Source organism: Desmodus rotundus, chromosome 9, assembly GCF_022682495.2.
Source record: "Desmodus rotundus isolate HL8 chromosome 9, HLdesRot8A.1, whole genome shotgun sequence".
NCBI lineage: Eukaryota > Metazoa > Chordata > Mammalia > Chiroptera > Phyllostomidae > Desmodus > Desmodus rotundus.
In genome coordinates this window covers 68,720,430-68,739,913 of record NC_071395.1, presented here as the reverse complement: position 1 = coordinate 68,739,913, position 19,484 = coordinate 68,720,430, and the positions used below count along the sequence as shown (strand labels likewise).

Genomic DNA, 19,484 nt, shown 5'->3' with positions numbered 1-19,484 from the left:
TAACTATTTTGAAAATTTTAAATTATAGTAAAAATGCACATAAGATTTACCATCTGAACCATTTGTAAGTGTTCACGTCAGTGGCGTTAAGCACATTCACATTTCTGTCGCAGCCGTCAACTCCATCCATCCCCAGAACTTACTCATCTCCCAACACTGAGACACTGTAGCCATTAAACCACAACTACCTACTTCCTGCCCCCGAGTCCACGGACCACCACTCTTCTTTCTGTGTCTGTGAATGTGGCCACTCTAAATACCTTATGTAAGTGGAATCGTACAGTGCTTGTCTCCTTGTGGCTGGCTTATTTCTCTCAGCATGACCTCAAGGTTGACGGATGTTGTAGCCAGAATGTGTCAGAATTTCCTTCCCTTTTAAGGCTGAATAATATTCCATGGTATGGATATATCACATTTTGGTTGTCCATTCATCCATTGATGGAAACCTGGGTTGCTTCTGCCTTTTGGCTGTCGTGAATAATGCTGCTATGAACATGGGTTTACATTTGTGGTGATATTTGACACACAAAATTCTAACAATTTTTATAAAATCTGACCCATTAGTCCTTCCTTTTGTTGTGCTTCATCTTTGCTCTTAGGTTTAAACCTGTCTCAGCCATGATTAGGAAAATACTCACATACATTTTCTTCTGTTTCTTTTACAATCTCATTTTTTCCCTATAACATTCTAGACTATAACTAGAATATGTTTTGATGAATGGTGTATGTTCTACTCAGAACGTGTTTGTTTGTAGGAAACACAAACCCACTGTTGAAGGAAGCTTCTTTGGCAAGACAGGGAATCTTGTGGCTGCGGAGCATGCTGGCTGCTGGCTGCAGAGCCAGGCCTCCCAGAACCTAGGCACAGAGCCTCTCTTTGGTACCTCATCTCTCTGCCACAGATCTGCTCTCTCAGACCAGGTTCTTCTGCTCACGAATGGTTTGGGAGTGAGCAGAATTTCAGACAAAGGGTACAGCTTTGAGGCATCTTGACAGGGACTCCAGCTCCAACTTGATGACTTTCCATGTCCGCATACTTTGACTGAAGGATTTGAAACTCTTAAGTCATGTTCTTGAGAGCAGAAACTGACTGTTTTTTATTTCTGTCCCAATCACCCCTGGCCAGGAAATCAGAGAGGGTCATGTGATACAAAAAAAGCAAGGCTTTCAAAGCCCATCCCCCTTTCAGGAAATTAGTGTAGGGCTTCCAGTAGGGTGTGTGGGCTGGATAAGCACCCTAATGTGTCTGAATGAGGAGAAACTGCAGACATCACTTTTATTTTTCCCAAATAGATAACCAGTACCCTTTCTCTTTCTTTTCTCCACTGATTCAGATACCATCTTTATCATAAACTCCTTCCTTAACTTTCCTAGAATCCTTCTCTTGGGTTTTCCATTTTGCTCCATTGATCTATTCTTAGGTTGGTACCATACTGTTTTAATGATTGTAGCTTTATATGATATGTAATATCTGGTATAAGTTCTCTTTTATTACATTTTTTCAAAATGTCTTGGCTCTTCTCTTACATTAATTTTTCTCAGATAGACTTTAGACTCAACTTGTCAGCTTTTTAGTTCACATATGCATAGTTCTCATTAGAATTATTTTAAAACCACGATTTAGTTTGAGGAGAATGCAGATTTTCACAATCACTTATGTATGGATTAGTTCCCTTTAGTTTTAAATAAAAATTAATTTAATTTAATTTAGAGGCTTTTTATTTTACGATATGATGGCACCTCAGAACTTGATCTGTCTCATCACAAAACAAAGATGGGCCATTCAATATTAATTTCACCCAGCACTCTGCTGAGTGAACAAGTAAGTGAATGTTGTATTTTATCCACATCTCTGGACCTTGACTTCAAGGGAGTTGAAGAGCTATGGTGATTATGTGAATAACTTAGGGGGAGGCATCTTTCTTGGGAGGTCTTGCTCACCCACTGACAGGTCCTCGTGACAGTTTAATAACAGGTCAGCACTTCCCTAAGTGTTGATAAAGCATGAATTTCCATGACTCAGGCATTCAAATGATTAGAATGTGAACACAAACTGGCATTTGTTCATTAATTAACTCAACAATTAACGAGCACCCATCACGTGCCAGGTGCCATGCTGGCTGCAGGGTGGTGGTGAAGGTGGAACTCGGTCCTGGCTGTGCAGTGAGCAGCATTAAACATGCTCACCAACAGTCATAATGAAGGTGACATGGGAGCAAAGGACAGGGCAAGGGCTCAGAGATGGGATCGGGCCACAGTCAGCTGGATTCAGAGGGTCTTTTCCTTCTCCAGTTCATGTGCAGGACAGGCATACAAGTTATAATCGATTGATCTCCAGGTTGAGGGGAGGTGGTTGCCAAATGGTTGTACAAACCCAGAATATTGGATGCAATATTTTTTCCACTTCTCATCATTGAGCTGGACTCCTTGCCCCTTCTCTCTGACACTTTCACCACTTTTGCTGTCTTGCAATTGACTGTATCTCTATTTCTCATGGCAGCCTGATGATGTTGAAAACCACAGGATTTGAAGTAAAACAACATTCTGCTCAAATCCTGTCTACTTATACTACTAGCTGTGAGGTTTGGGACAAGTTATTTAAAATGAGGAAGAATTTGTTTTTCTTATGTGCCATATGGGGACAATGAATACATCCTTTGTGAGATTCTTTCAAAGATTCCATTAAATGAGATTTTATGTAAAATACATAGTCATATGCCACATTAGAGGTGGTGACCATTTTATTAATAGCTGTCCTTCCCTGTGGCTCAGAGGTTTCCTAAACATAGATATTTATCACTCTTCTTCTGGGTTTAGCCTGACTTCACCTTTCAGTGAAAATAATTCCTTCTACTTAAATCACTATTTTAGATGGAGTTCTGGACTTTAAACTCCTTGTCACTATTGTGCTGAGTTTATTAGCAGAATAAATGTCCTCAGGCCAGCTGCTGAAATGAATCCTCTCTACTTCCTGGCATGTACAGTGCCACTTTCTGTTGGAATCCCGGTCCTCATCACTCACCCTGCTCAAGCGGGCTCAGGGGCTGCAACTTCATTACCGCTGAGCCTCTGCTCTGAAGCTGCTCAACAGTCTGTGCCTGAATCCTCTCTCGTTCCTTCCTGCCCCACTGCTCCAGGGGGCATTCTTTTCCTTTGAAGGAAGCCCACTGGGCTGCTCATTATTGTAGGACCTGCTCTCCCAGAGTTACAGCCCAAATCTCTGTGAGTAGTCTTGCTGGCAGAGATGCTCTTTCTGAGCAGTGCTGTGTAGAGGAAAGAACCTTAACAATAACCAGAGACATTGAAGTTAAGAACAATCTAACAATAGCCAGGGGGGAGTGGGGAGGGGACAGTGAGGAGAGGGGGTTACAGGAACTACTATAAAGGACACATAGACAAAATCAAGGGGGAGGGTGGAGGTGGGGGAGGGAGGGGGGTTTGGCTGGGGTGGGGTGGAGGGGTGGGGAGAAAAAGCATACAACTGTAATTGAATAACAATACAAAATTAAAAAAAAAAGACTTGGAAGTAGGAGATGGGCTGATTAGGCAAGGCCTGCCCTTTATGAGCAATGTAAGTTTATAACTCACTTCCTCTTTCCAGGTTGGTTCTGTTTTTTCTAATGGGGGGCATCTCTAAGTTCCTTTGCAGCTCTGCAGGTTTTGAGATTGTCAATTAAATGTAGACATTTAGGGGACTAGAAAACTAATATAGTTGCCTTCCTCTTGGTGTTGTTATAATTGGAGTACAAATAAGGGTTAATTTAGTACAAAAACAGGGATTTTTAACATTGAGGTATAACATAAATCCTAAAATATCATATATCTCATTTATCTATCTACCCACACTATCTATCCATCACCACGCCCTATCCAGCACCTTATAAAAAAATAGAATATTTCCATCACCCTATAAAATTTCCTAATATCCCCTTTCCAATATATATTTAACCCCTGGAGGGAACCACTATTCTTCTGTAACTATGGATAGTTTTGCTTGTTCTCTTGGAGTCTCCTTCAAAAGAACTTGGTCTTGGTCTTTATAGAAATTGAGTCATATGGCATATACTGTGTTGTTTTTGGCTTTTCACTTACCGTAATACTTGGAAGAGTCATCTGTGTTGTTACATATGCCAGTAGTTCATACTTGGTACAATACTACATTTCCTGAACATACCACAGTATGTTTATTCAGTCTCCATTCGATGGGCATTCTAACCATTTCCAATTTTTTCAATATTTGGTATTGCCAGTCTTTTTAATGCTAGCCATAATGAACTTGTTTTTGAGCCCTAGGTCATCCACCAATGAGATATGCAAATAGGAGCAATTATACCTTAAGACTCTGAGATTCAGTTTCCTCAACTACAAAATAAGGGTTACTCTTGCCCACCTCCAGGGGGTTTATGAGGATTAAATGAGGTAATGGTTACAAAGGAGAGGGTCTGGCTCATAAAAATCCTAAGTGTTAAACAATGACTATAGTAGGTGTTGTGGTTACGATTATGACTATTACTGTAGCTGCTATAATTCAGGTCAAGAAATCCCTTTCCAGTTAAGATTTTCCTACGTATAAAGATATTACTAGTTGAAATTATCAAAACATACACATGTTTTAATGGTTTAATGGTCTCTAAGGCAATTGGCATGAATTTATGAAGATGAAATTAGAAGAATAACTTCATTTACCCATCGACAAGTGTCCAGTAGGTACAATCTAGGTGCCCATCACTGTTTTAGATACTGGGTTTTCCTTCTTGTAGCATGTAAACTCTCAGGTGTAACAGGGAGTACATAGAATAAACAGCAGTCAAATAGGTGAATAAGATAGTTTTGTATAATGGTTTTTGCATATGATGAAAGAAAAATAGTGTGATAAAGAATGTTGGGAAGCCTACAGCAGATGGGAGGGATTAGTGAAGATCTCTCCTAGGAGTTAACATTGGCAATAAGACCTAAATAATTAGGAAGGATCTAGGCTTGCACAGATCTGAGGGCAGAGTACTCCAGGTAGTGGGAACTGCAAGTGCAAAGCCTGTAAGACAACAGGCATGAGCTGGGCATCCTGAAGAATTGAAAGAATCCAGGGCAAGTGGTGTGAGGCTGGGACCCTGCAGGGCCATGGCATGGAGCGTCTTGGAGATGGTTTTACATTTTCAATTTGAGTGCACTAGAAGCCTTGAAAGATTTTAAGAAGAGGCATAGCATGATCTGATGTCTATTTTTAGAAGATTACTTTTAATTATGCTATGTATAGAACAGATGGTGGCAGATAAAGAGTAAGTAGGAAAGCTGGTCTTACTGTTGCAGGTGAGAAGGGGCAGTTGCTTTGATGAGGAGGTGGCAGGAAAGATGGAGAAGAGAGGCTAATATGATTTTGTCTATATTCCTTAGGGAGCAAGATGCTGGGATTGGGTAAGTGATGATAAGGAAGACTAGAGGAGAGGCACTTTGGGGACTGTATAAATAAAGTTCTCCTTTGACCATTGTTATAGGTTGAATTGTATCCTCTAAAAAGATACGCTGAAGTCCTAATTCCTGTACCTGTGAGTGTGACCTTATTTGGAAATAGGATTTTTTTCAGATGCAATCAAGTTAAGATGAGGTCATACTGAGTTAGGATGGGCCTTTGATCCATTAAGACAATGGCTGGTGCTGACAAGAATAAGAAAATGAGGAAATGACGAGTCAGACAGGAAAGAACTGAAAACAAAGTGTGAGGTGAAGAAGGTTACTTACTCTTATCGACTCTCTAGATAACTGTGCTGTGATGGGCAGCAGAGAAAGGGGGCAGTGCCTGTGATGGGAGCAGGGGTCAAGAACCAGTGTTGTATTTGGAGTTGGAGAGGCCGTACAAGTTGAAGTGTGAACTTCAGGAGCTAAGTCCTTGAGGAGAAGAAAGGGGATGGATGTTAGTCTTGGACAAGAATAGGGCATTTCACTCCCTTCACTAGCAGGGCACACAGAGAGAGGGTGGATGTACATTCCCAGTAAAGGAGAGTGTTCGCTTCTTACTGCTTCAGTTTCTCCGTGGAGTCTGAGGCACAGCAAGCAGCTGAAGAGCAGGAGGTGCTGGAGGTTCCAGGAGCTAGAAGAAGCCATAAAGACATTTGGAAAGTGGAAGAGCAAACATTCTAGGGAAGGAGAGAAGAATTACCAAAGGGTTGAGGGGCCATCAAAGAATTTTGGTCATTAATTTAAGGGATCCTGGGCAGTGACAATGATAACAGCAAACATATAGTGCTTAACTTATTCCAGGCATTGTTCTAAACTCTTTATGTACATCTTTGTAATCACCCAATGAGGCAAGTTATACTATATTACCCATTTTGTTGGCCTGTAAAGTGGGAGGTTCATCAGTTTCTCCTAAATCACACAGCTAAGAAGAAACAGAGCTGAGATAGAACCCAAGTGGTCAGTGTAGCTCCAGAGTGTAGACCCTTCCCTTACATGACGTGATTTTGTGCATGGTTTTGCCTGGCCAGGCTCACCTGCTCAGGCCTTGAATGGCAGTACCTACCATTTATTGTTCAGTGTATCTACTCAAGATCTTCAACACTTTACAAGTATTAATTTGATTATCAAAAAACCCTCATTAAGTGGTATTATAAATCTCCTTTTCAAATGAAGAAGCTAGGGTTCAGAGAAATGCACCTGAAGTCCCACAGCAGCTAGTTGGTTTTCATCACTAGTAGTTTTGTTGGGTGAGAACAGTGAGTGAAATGGAGGCCAAGGACAGTTACGAGGATGGACCAGGGAATCTCAACTGGATAAGCGGGGGAAGGAAGGCTCAGGATGGAGATGGGTAATTTATCAGAGTCTGGGTAGGAAACAGATGGTACCCTTAAAGGTGGGTGATTTGAGAAGAGTTTAACAAAACTATTATTAAAAAGAATTAAGTAGGGCTTAAAGAACCTACAGAGATGGTATAGTTTCTTAGGCCAGTGACCATGGCATGCCATTCCACTGCAGGGCTGAAGGGACAGGGGAGGGAACAGGGACAGGAATAAGAAGGGGATGCTGTGTGGAGAGGAACTCCTACAGCCCATCCGTGGAGGGGGCAGGGGTATAGCTGCACTCTCCAGCCCCCCTCTCCTCCTGTGGATGCCTCACCTTGACCAAAGTAACTGGAGGTCAAAGTGTCCTGTGATGCAGTTCACAGAGGTCAAATGAAGGCCCTGCCACCCCACATTCCTAATCCAGCCTTAGGAACCCACATAAGAGGAGCAGGGCCTACAGGAAAAACACTTAACTGAGCAGTCTTGGGGCAGGTCATGCTCTGCCTCCCATCCACCCACTGAATGAAAATGGCCAAGTGTCCCAGAGTGGGGGACAGGGGGAGGGGGCAGGCAGGACCTGGCTGTGCTTCTGATAGGGATGCGCCCTAAGCAGGAGAGAGCTAAAGAAGCACATGGGCTTCCCTTGGGAGTGGACCAAGAGCCTGGGTCATGGTGTGCACTAATAAAGTCACCATAACAACAGAGGAATGTGGGGAACTAGAGACCTATTCAACATCTTGCCTATCAGATGCATCTATGCCCCTGCCCCATAGGTGGTGGATTGGAGGGTAGAGGAAATAGCAGGAGCTCACTCCCAAGAGCAGACTATGCTGGGGCACGTTCAAGTGGATACTTTCCTATATAGGCTCCCCTACAGCTTTGTTCTCTTAACAGGAGTACCACTGCTCCTCCCCAACAGCTTGGCAAGAGAGGAGACTGGAGGCTGATCAGAGTATGTCATGCACCCAGTGAGGTTGCCACTCCCTTCTCCCCACCCTGCCCATGTCAGTCATGGCTTCCTTGGATATGTTCCTGGGACCCAGAGTGGGCAGTCTTGCTTTGCTCCCAGAGGGAAACATCTGGGCAGAGTCACACGTATCATTAACTCAGTCAATTCTAAGGCTACATGACACCTTCTGCCCAATTTCACTCCCTCTATATTGTATTCTCATCTCAGGTTTGCCACACCACCTTATTCACTGTGACAACAAATACTTAACCCAAATCAATGTAAAGAGGCCCAAATTTGATTATGAACATTCTCTCATCGATAACTTCTCAGAGATACAATATATGATAGTCCACAAATTAAATTGCCCTCCCTTTGGGAGATAAAGTCTCAAAATAATTATAGCCCCTAAAAATCATCCCTCTCTAATTTGTTATTCCACTCTGTCTTAGTCAGAAGGGTGTCTCCTAGGTGTTTGGGAAGAGGTGGGGTCACTCAACCAGCTGCTGGAAGCATGGCTTTGCAATGTGCATGGGAGAATGAAAGGAGCCCCCAGTATACAGAGTGAGAGAATTTAGGTCCTGTCCTAAATCACAGGCCGGCCACTCTGACTTTGTAAAACTAACCTCTCTGAGACTGTTTAGTCACCTGCAAAGGGGAGATAGTATTAATATTTACCTCAAATATTTACCTCTAGGTAATAAGGTATTCACTGCCAACGTCTCCGTAGAAAGGCACCTCACCATATTGCATACATTGCTAGAGTTTTTCAGCATCATCCCGCTACCCCCATTCATGTAGATGCACTCACAAGAAGCACTATGTGTGCAGAGTGTGAAAAGAGGAAAGAAACAGTGGAAAATAGATCTTAGTCACTTCACAGGCTGCCCCACTCTAAGTCCACAGGCAACAACAAGAGGGGATTTGACCAATTCTCAGATTTCTAACTGACTTCTGAGGTCTGTCCTAATCTCTAGGGTGTTCGGGGCAGGGAAAGAGTCTCCCTCCCTGAAGAGAGCACCTGCCTCCTTTGCCTCACCTATCCAGGCCTTCTTCAGGACGCCTCTTGGCCAGAGTTCTGCTGTGAAGAATGAGGCAGAACAGAAATGGTGACCACAGAGACCGGAATTTGGTTAGACTCTGGGCAGCTTTCCAAGGGGATTACAGCCAGTGCATCTGAGGAGAAAAGAAATGGTGCACTGGAGTCCCCTGAAATAGAAGCCAACCTCTGCATCATTTGCCTCAGCACAGAGGAGGCCGTGGGCCACTTGGTGCACCGGGGAGGGCTCTGTCTGACCCAGGAAGGTTTAGTCACAGTCAGTGGTCACACTTCCATGACCTTGGGCTATGTGTTTTCCCTCCCCAGCCCCAGTTTCCTCATCTGTAAATACTGAGTCTGGAAAAGGTGACCTTTCAGTTGTAACATTCTGATTCCCTCTCAGTGGTAGGGGGACAGGGAGGGAAGGTTTAGTCCTCATAAAATCTCTGTAGGTTAATGCCACCACCAAGCAATTCTCTCTCATTCTCATTCCCTTGATAAATAATTAGGATGCACTAGAGCTGTGGTTTCAATACTTCAATTTTGAGCCATGTAAAGCTTTCTTTAAAAATAAAAACAATCTTGCCCTGGCTCGTGTGGCTCACTGGATTGAATGCCAGCCTGTGAAACAAAGGGTCACCAGTTCAATTACTGGTCAGGGCACATTCCTGAGTTGCCAGCCAGGTCCTCAGCAGGGGGTACACAGGGGGCAACCGCACATTGATGTTTCTCTCCCTCTTTCCCTTCCTTCCCCTCTCTCTAAAATTATATAAATAAAATCCTTAAAAAAACCTTCAAAAACAAACAAACAAAAAAATCTTACCCAGCCCTGGAAAAAATCTTACCCAGACCTGGCCTAGTGGCTTACGTGGGTTATGGGTTCTGTCCCCAGTCATGGCATATACCTAGGTCGTGGGTTCGAACCCTGGTCAGAGTGCATGTGGGAGGCAACTGATAGATGTTTCTCTCTCTCCTTCCTCTTTCTAAAATCAATAAACATATCCTCAGGTGAGGATTTTTTAAAATGTTCACATTTTTAAAAAATCTTTCCTAAAAGCCTATATAGTATACAAGAGACCACAGCAGAGCTTCCCTGTTGCAGTGGAGGAGGTTGACCTAGAGTTTGTCCTTGGCCACAGCTGGAGACATCTGTATAGTACCTATTTACGTTTTTATTTGTTGGTTTGTTTTGGTTTCAAACACAAAGTACCAGTTTTCTTAAATCCAAACCAACAAAGCTGATGGCTCAGGGGGATGCTAATTGGAATTGAAGGGGCTGGTTTATGAATGACTTTCTGGAGGACCTGCCCCAGTGCAGGGGTCATCAAACTGCATTCCAGGTCCTGCCCTCCACCTGCCTGGCTTGTGGTCCTCGTTCTTCTGTGTCTGCTGCTTTCTTCTGCTTTTCTAGAGGAGAACAATGGAAAGCACCATTTTGAGAGTCAAGAATTGGAGTTTGGTTTCCAAAACTATCTGTCTGGCCATGAAAAAACCTCTACTCACCCTCTCTGGGTTTGTGTTTCCTGCTTTGTCAAAGGAGAGTTTGGGGCAAGGTGGCTCCCAAAACATCCGAGCAAAATGGGATTGTTTACCCTGAGCCCTGGCAGCTGTGGACACATGGTCTTCACCAGGTGTGCTGCCCATCTGGTGGCACTCTCCAGGTCCCTGGCTGCAGAGTCAGCAGGGGGAGGATGCCAGAGGGCAGACTGGTGGGGTTACCCAAAGTATTTGCCAATGGCTCTGCTGATTCCATAGACTCTGCAGGAAATAGCCACCATGGGCTCCTGTGAGCAAGCACTACAATTGTGACATAAAATAAAGCATTCCCAGTAGATGCTCTCTGGAGATTTTTAAACTAGTAAATAGTCACTGTCAGTGCCATCTGAAATTAGACCTGGCCCTCGCCCAGTTTACCTTGGTGGAGGGAGCTTGGATCTGCCTTATTCACTCAGCAAAGAGTGACAGCACAGAGGAATGCAGGCCTCCCGGCCCCCAGTACTCTCCCCTTTGTGGAGGTGTGGTGTGTGCTCTGGGGACTGGGAAGGGGCTTTGGGGTTTCCCAGGGAAGGGCCGTCAGACCGGATAGCAAAGCCCTCTCCAGCTCCTTCTTCTCTTGACTCTTTCTGGCCTGAGGTCAGCTTGGGGCACTGGCAGAGTCAGGCCTCCAGGGAGTTCCCTGCATGGGAAGAGGAAAGACCATAGCCTTGGTTTAAACAGCGTCTCCCACTTATTGCAGCTTATTGCTGCAGAGTAAACAATTTAGAACAGGATCTTATTTAATCCTGACCACCCTCCTGCCAGGTGAGTATTAGTATTGGCACGTGATGAATGCCTTGTCATTTACCTGAGGAAAAGTGCTCCTGCTCATATCCTGGCCTCCTTACTTCTTCTTACAAAACAACATTTGTTAACAGTTTTGTCATATAAAAAGTACAAAGAGGAAATCAAAGAGTGGCCCGTGATCCCACTCCCTAATTCCAGATGAACTCTGTAAATACCACAAATCTTAAAATAACACATACACATGTTTAGAAAACTCAAACAGTAAAGAAAGTAGTAAAATAATAATAATTTATCATGTAAAGAAAGTAATGAAACTCAAAGGTAAATACCGCTCTTCCTTCATTCCAGACCTTTTCCCCAAAGGAAAGGATGTTTTAGTCACTTGTATGCATGATTATTTCCAGAAAAATATATTGTTTGTATAAACCATCAATGGGCTTTTACATATTTTTGTGTATATTATTTTCTTCTTACTTATATAAATAAAAGGGATCATACTGAAACATTATACCTTGCTCTATACCTTGTTTTTTTTTTTAACTTTCTATATCTTGAAGATTTTCCCACATCAGCACATACAGCTCTGCCTCACTTTTCGACAGCTGCCTAATTTTCCATCACATGGACTCCAGTTTGCTTAACACCCCACCCCCAATGACAGAAATTGTCGCAATCGATGGTGTACTGTCTAGCCTGGTCCATGTATTATGGGAAAACCTGAGAGCATGTGTGTAGGGTCAACTGGCAATGAGATGCTAAGTGAAAGGTGCCAATAAGTTACCCCCCCACCAGCAGCCGTGCGAGAGCCCATGTCCCGGGTATTGGGAATCGCCAAATGTGTAAGTTTGGCCAAACCAATGAAATTTTTTAAAAAGGTTCATATTTTGATTTGTATTTCCTTAATTTTGAATTAAGGCTAATCATATTTGTATGTCTCCATTGGCCTTTAAATTTTTTTTCTTTTTTTCGGGGGACAATTACCTATTCATATCCCTTGTGCATTTTTCTGGTGTATTATTATTATTTATTATTATTATTATTATTACTGAGGTTTTTGTAAACAAAGGGGAAACCTCTTTCCCACAGGTATTGAAAGTATGTTCTCGGGGTTTAACGTGTGTTTTGATTTTTGTTGGTGGCATGTTTTTCCACATGAAGCTCAGCAGTGAGTGACTGCATAGCACACCCCAGAGCCACCCAAACTCCCTGCCAGCTTCTCAGAGACCAGCTCCGTGTCTGCTCTGGGCACATGCTCCGCATTTCAAGCAGGCTCGAGAGATGGAGAGTTGTTCCCCCATCACAGAAGCTACTTTGGGTTTTATTTCATCACAATCGTATACTTTTATTGCCCTATTTGCATACCAGATTCTCCAGGGCAGCTTTAGTATCATTTACCTTTATTTCTGTACTAAAGACAATTTGTTCAGTGTTAAAAATGTGTCACCTAATTTATCAATATTCTCTTAATGAATGAGGGGGTTTGTATACTGCTTGAAGATTATAAATAAATGCATCTGTGATTTTAGAAATTCTATGGTTTTGCTTCTTGTTTGGCAAATATCATCAGGTAGCTTTTTCTTTCCCTCAGTGAAGACTTGTGAGGTACTTTGGTCTCTGACGTCTTAAAAAATTGAGTCTTTTTATTTTCTTTATTGTTAGAGGATAATTTGGCAGTGCATAAAATCCTTGGGTAACTGCTAGTTAACCAAAAACTAACTAGCTAACAAATGACATCAATCTATCATCTATTTATCCATCCAGCACCTATCTATTCATCTATTACCTATCATCTATCTATCATCTGTTATCTATCTGTCTATCATCCATCATCTCCTTACCTCTCTGTTATTAAACAAAATCAAATAAAGAATCATTTAACAGTCGAACATCTCCCCAACTATCCAGCATAGGAAATAAAACACACAAGTACCTCATGTACCCTTCCTCAGTGCACGCCCCCTACCTCCAGATGCATCTGTTTTCCTAAAATCAGGATTTATCACTTCCCTGACTTCCTTGTACTCATATAACACTGCATGTGCACATATCCTTAAACAGCACAGTGCTGCGGTGCATATTTTCCTAAAACTCTCTGTACGTGGTGCTACCTTGTTTTTCTTCAGCTTACTTAGTGCACTCAACACTAACTGCGAACACCCGTGTTGATGCCGAGAGCTCTGGCTCATTCTCGTTTGCACCGTTTTATAGGACTGCATTGTACGAGTGCACCACTATTCATCGCTTTGCTCTGGTAGGAATACAGGCCTTTTTCCCAGTTTGTCTTTAGTACAAATACTATTGAATATTAACATGTTTGTGCATATTTTATTATGCACTTACGTGAGGATTCATCGGGGCATACACCTAAAGGTGAAATTGCTGGTTTTAAAATATATTGGTCTTCAGCTACATTAGCCATTGCCAAAGTACTTTCCAAAGCACATGTACCAATTTACACACCCACCAGAAGTGTGCAAGAGTTCTTGTTCCTGCTTATTATCCATGGCGATAGTCTCAGGCATTTCCATCCTCACCAGTTCACTGGGTGGGAAATGATATCTCGTTATGGTTTTAGTTTGACTTGCCCTGATACTTGTGAGATTGAACACCACTTCCTGTGTATTGGCCCTTCGAGTTTTCTCTTCTGTGACTTGCCTATTATCTCTTCTGCCTAATTTTTCTGTTGGGTTGTTTCACTTTTTCATTAATTTGAAGTTATTTGTGTGTCCTGGATATTAATGTAAATGCATGTTTCTAGTGCTTGACTTGTAGTTTTATGATTGCTTTTGACATAGCACAGTCTCTCATTTTTCAATTGTTTCTCCTCTAGTCCATACCTTTTGATTCTTGTTTAAAAACCTTCCCCAGCTTTGAGATCATTAATGTATTTTCCAATATTCTTTTGTAACAGGGTTAAAGTTTTATTTTTCATACTTAGGTCTCTGGCTCTCCTTGAATTGATTTTTATACTTTTCTGTATTTGCATGTATGTGTGTATTTTTCCAAATTGTTCTACCTCTACTAAGTAAAAAGTCTGTTTTTTCTTTCTGAAGGGAGTTTTTCTATAATTCCTTCTTTTCATTATATTCAGTGAGTTTTAGAGGAGTGGAGTAAAAAATCTCTAGTCAAAAATATTAGCAAACCCTTAAGTAGCACTGAGTAGTATTGCTCTAAATGCCTTTTATATATTAACTCATTTAACATTTTCAACAACCTATGAAAAGGGTATTATTACTGTTTCCCTTTTCCATTTGAGGAAACAGATGCATAACGGGGTTTGACTCTTGTGAGCCAGGTTCCAGGCTGTGTGTTCTTCACCCAGTACACTGTCCTGCTTCAATTTAACAGACTCCTTAAATGGCTGCTTTGCTTTCTATAGGTTCAGTGTTTTATCAAGATGGCTATTTTAATTTTTTTAATGACATTCCACTATAGTATTTTTAGATATTGGTCCCTTCTAATCAAAATATGATAACTTAATTATATTTTTATCTAAAGACTAAAGTCTTCAATCAGAAAAAATTGTAATTGTAAAAATATAAATTGTAATTATTGTTTCCAAATTATCCCTTTTGTCTCTCTTCTGAGAATATTACTTGAAAGAGTAGCTTCTAGAGTTGTCCTCTCTGTCTCCTCTTTTCTCCCATTGTTTTTGCCTTTGTCTTGCCCACTGAGTACCCAGTACCTCTCTCTTATCGAAATTTTCTTCACTAACTTCCTTCAGTATCCACTCTGTTGTCCATATTTGCAACTCAGATAAACTATCCTGATCAGTTTGTTTCTCTCCTGTGGCTATTGATCTAATCTCACAGACACAAAATTCTCTTAAATTGACTGAGATCACCATTCAGATATTACCTCATTCTTTGTCTCCTTTTTCTTGCAGCAAATCTCTTTTACACAGAAACTTTCCCTCAGTCACTCAGGGCTGCTTCTTGCTCAGAGCCTCCAGCAGTGCACAGCTCCAGGCACCCAGCCTCAGACTCCTCTGTAGCTCTGCCCTGTCTCCTGCCTGGGACCACGGCCCAGTGACTCAGATGATGGTGATGGTGGGAGGGCAGCAGCAGCACTGGAGGCTGAGAAGGCATCCAGATGCTGCTGCATACAGTTTGATTCAGGCGGTGGCAGGCACACTCTGAAACCACCCTTGCTCCTGGTCAGAGACTGGGTGTTTGTTGGTATGATGACCTGGGCATGCTCATGCTCCATAACAGGTGCTCACAGAGCTCTAGCTTATTGCTGCTTGGAGCTCTGCTGGATATATGGCTCTGTCTCTGGAAATGCAATTCGGGCAATGTTGGCCCTCCTTTGGCTTCCTGCCTCAATAGCAGGCAGGAGGGCATTCTGGGGGAAGTTGCTTCCAGGCAGAGAATGGCATAGTACTCTGTGATATGGCTAAAGAATTCCATGGTAGCCATTTACACCATTAACTGATGAACTCTGTGCATCACCAAGGGAAAGAAGAGGAGGCATTGGATCCCTCTGTCTTCTGACCACCCACCTGTGCAGAGCTTCACTTTTACTAACCATTCTTCTCTTCATGCTGCCCTTGTTCAGGCTAAGCCAGTGGTTCCTTTGGAGGGTACAGGAAATGTAAATCATTCTAGACCTTGACCTCCTGGTATTGGCTCTATCCAGCAGAAGAGTGACCTATCCATAGTTCTCTGACACAGTATTCAAGAAGTGTGGTCCCCAAACCTGTGGTCATCATTAGCATAACCTGGGGACTGGCTGGAGATGCAAATGACCAGTGTTCAACTCGAACCTACTAAATGAGGAATTCTCGGGCTGGCAATCCGTGTGCCACCTCGGTGGGTCTGATGTGATCAAGTGTGAGGACCATGGCTTGAGCGGAAGCTGAAACTGCCATGGTGCCTTCTCTAAATATGTCCCAAGAGGTGACTTGGAAGAGTATAAAGGCTCCCTGGAGAGTTGGGTGCTCATTGGCGGGTCCTAGACTGGGTTTTTGTGTTTACTTTTCATTTCATTTAACTCAATGTTTTCCAAACTGATTTGACCATAAATTCTTTAGTCCTGTCAAATGCTCTTGGTCCCCACCCCTCAATATATCCTTTCTTTTCCCCAATTCAAAACCTCAGTACTTAAAGCTCAACACTTCCAAGCTCCAACTTCTATGAACTTCTTGTTCATCACCAAGTGGACTTCTGGCTTAGCATTTCCCACGGGTCCTGGTTGAAGTCCCCAAGCCGCAACTGCACTCATTCAGATCACGGGGTGAGGTTGCTAGGGTGAAAGTTGTAGAAAGATTGTCGACTTTGGCCTCAGTTTTTCCATCAATAAAATGGGAGAATAAATAATAATAGACAACTGACCATGCAGTAGTGATTCAAATTTTAAGTACATAGTATATGTGAAAGATCTTTATAAATTGTATCATGCTACAAAGTGTTCACAATTATTATGCAAAAAAATTAAGCTTGTGTTTTCAGAAGCCCTGCCCCTCTGCCTGGCACGTAGTAGGTGGTCAGGAAGTTTTTGTTTCCTTTCAAAATGGCATAGCCCCAGAGCAGTAGAACAATGCTTAGTCCTGTGGGACCTTGTTTCAGCTGACAGATAAGAATAATTGTAAGTAGCACAGACACTGTTTTATGTTCTGTCTTCCTCAGTATTGATTTGTTTATCAAAAATTTTATTTATAAGGAGCACAAAAATAAACCAGCCCAAATTCTGCAGGATGTGTCAGGTTATGAATTAATGAGATCCAAATTTATGAGGGCTCTGAACTGTTACTTCCTTTCTGACTCTTCTGTTGTTAGGAGGTGGGGTGGGGAGAAAGCAGCGACATCACAGGACAAGGGTCCCCCTCTTCCTGGGACTGTTAGTGTACCCCTCCCCACAGCTTGGTTCCTCTCTTCTTCACCCCTGATGAAGATGAATTTCTCCAAGTACTAGAGTCTGGTTTCCAGAGCTGTGATGTGGCTTGGGATATGGGCAGAAGCCTCTTAGCTCAGCTTCAGTAATTCTTTCTGTTCTATGATATTGTGGGTTGTAATCCAGTATTTTATGGCAGGAGAGTGCTCATGGAAAGCTGTGTGCCCCGAGGAATGAGGTATTTATTCCAGAGTGGAGAGTCTGAAGGAAGCAGTGGTAGCATTTTCTTATGTTCCTGTTGTGCCAGGACCTGGTTCTCAGTTTGGTCTTTGAACCCAGCAGTGTCAGCATCCTGGGAGACTTGATAGAAATGCAGAATCTCGAGCCCCATCCTGAATGGACTGAGCCAGAACTCTGGGAGCTGGGCTGGCAGTCTGTTTTAACATGCCCTCTGGCTTTTCTGATGCACACTCAGATTTGAGAACCACTGATTTGGGAGAAGGAAGGAAGAGGAAGAACTACGGGGCTTGGAACTGACATGGTAGGTGGTTCGGGGCACCCACGAGGGTCCCAGCAAATAGTCATTGAACCTACGTGAATAAACCAAACTTAGGTTGTGTCTCTACTCACTCTAGGGCAGTGGTTCTTCCCACTCATGACACCTAGAAACCGTCTTGAAAATATGCTTCTCTAAGCCCAGACCCTGACCCATTAAGTTGGAATCTTGGAGCGGTATCTAGACAGCCATGTTTTTAAAAGCTTCCAGATAATTCCAACATGCACCCAAGTTTGAGACCTACTACGGCACAGGGTGCCCTGCTAAGAAAAAATGTGGTTTAGGTTGCCTTTCAACTTATCACACGTTTTTCCATTAGAAATTTATTTTACCTATTTATATTACAAAAATTGCCTATTGATGATAGAAAAAATGGGAAATAGTGAAGAGTTGAAAGGAGAGAAGAAAAAAGACTTGTGTTCCAGCTATTCAAAGACAGTTGTCAGTGTCAGGTGTGTTTTCCTTTAATATTTTTGTATGCACTGGTGTGAATCTTTTACAGCATTATGATAATATTTAATATAGCATTTTCTGTCCACTTTTTAAGTTAACATTACGTATTCAGTCGTTCTGCACATTATTATAATTTTAAGTACAGTTTCAATATGCTCCTGTGGGAGCATGACAGAAACATGGCTCCTGCCCATTTTCATGTGCACATGCCCCAGGAGGGTTTTTGGAGTCCTTTCTTTCTTTACAATGTCAGTATTTCAAGCATATTGTGAAATCCTGTTGCGAATGTTGGAGGCAGAACGTTAACCCTCTCTTTGAATGTCTTCTTCCAGGGTTCTAACCTGCCCTCTGTTTTTTCCTGCACCACCCCACAGGTAGATGGGTGCATTAGATTGCTGAGGGATCAGATCTTATTACAGACATTCCAGACAGGAAAGCACAGAAATCTTTTTCCAATGTTCTCTAACCACCATCCCATTTGTCAGCATCAGCTGACAAGGGGTTTCCCCTACGACATACAGCTCTAGTTCCGTAGGACATGGTATGATTCACAAACATACACATATGCCAAGCAGTCCTGACCAGACCCTGCCTCTGCACTTTGGAAAGAAAGAAGACAAATGAGTAAGGCAAGAAAGGGAATGAAGGGAGCTGAGGCAAAGGAGAGGATGGTAGGGCAGGTAGACTGGCGTTTGATGTGCTCGGTCAGAAATGCCAGAGTCACGCCACATGTCTCCCTTTCCATCCTCTGCTTTCAACATAACCTCCCCGAGCTTTCTTCATTGTTGTACTGTGTTGTACTGTATACACACACACACACACACGTGCACTTTGTTGCACAGTAATATATAATATATCTAAATATATTTATATATTTATATGTTCATATACAAATATTTATAAGATGAAATATATATACTTTATATATATTGATGAAATATATATTATATAGTTCTATAATATATATTATACATTTATATAAATTTAGGAAATTATATGTACATATCTTCTCTTGACTGCTTCTACCTTCTGACTTGGCTGCTGATCTGAGTTAAGTTCAGCTCTGCTGTCGGGTGAGCTGGAGCTGCAACGTTTGTCTTCTTGTGGTGTCATGGATGCGCCAGGTAATTCTGCCCCGTCTTCTTGCAGGACATTATGGGAAGGATGCTTACCGAAGTGGAGGAGCTGATCTCCATAACTTCATCTCATCTGGATTTGTCACATTAGGAAGAGGACACACGAAGGGTACAGTGGAAACCATTTTTTACTAACATACAGAGGTTGCCTAGGGAAACCCCCATCTGCAAAGCGAAGATGGTGTGGAGGCCAGAGGCTTGCCCAGGACAGGAATAAGTGGGGTGGTTCTGTTGCGGCTTGTGCTGGTGAATGCATGGCTCTGACGGGAGTGGCCACGAGGTCACGAGCGTGACTTTAGAGGGAAATAATAGACTTCCAAGAAACATGCATCCTGCTCCACCCACGGAGTGGAGGGGGCCAGCTCCCTGTGGGAGGGGCCACAGGCCTGCGGCATGGCGGAAACACTGCCAATGGACGTGGTAGCCTTTGCAACGTGTTCCTTGTCTTCTTGGCTATTAT

General features: G+C 42.6%; 1 protein-coding gene across 4 annotated transcripts in view; it reads left to right on the top strand.

Annotated features, from left to right (window-relative positions):
- Positions 1-19,484, top strand: part of SHISA6 (shisa family member 6) — a 274,869-nt gene that overhangs the window by 111,947 nt on the left and 143,438 nt on the right. For 3 of the 4 annotated variants that reach the window (XM_071219296.1, XM_053910901.1, XM_024564740.3), the window contains one exon: positions 19,038-19,133. The exons of the other annotated variant lie outside the window; for it this stretch is intronic. In XM_071219296.1, the coding sequence (XP_071075397.1) occupies positions 19,038-19,133 (96 nt within the window). The remainder of the gene's footprint in view (positions 1-19,037; positions 19,134-19,484) is intronic. 4 annotated transcript variants of the gene reach the window in all.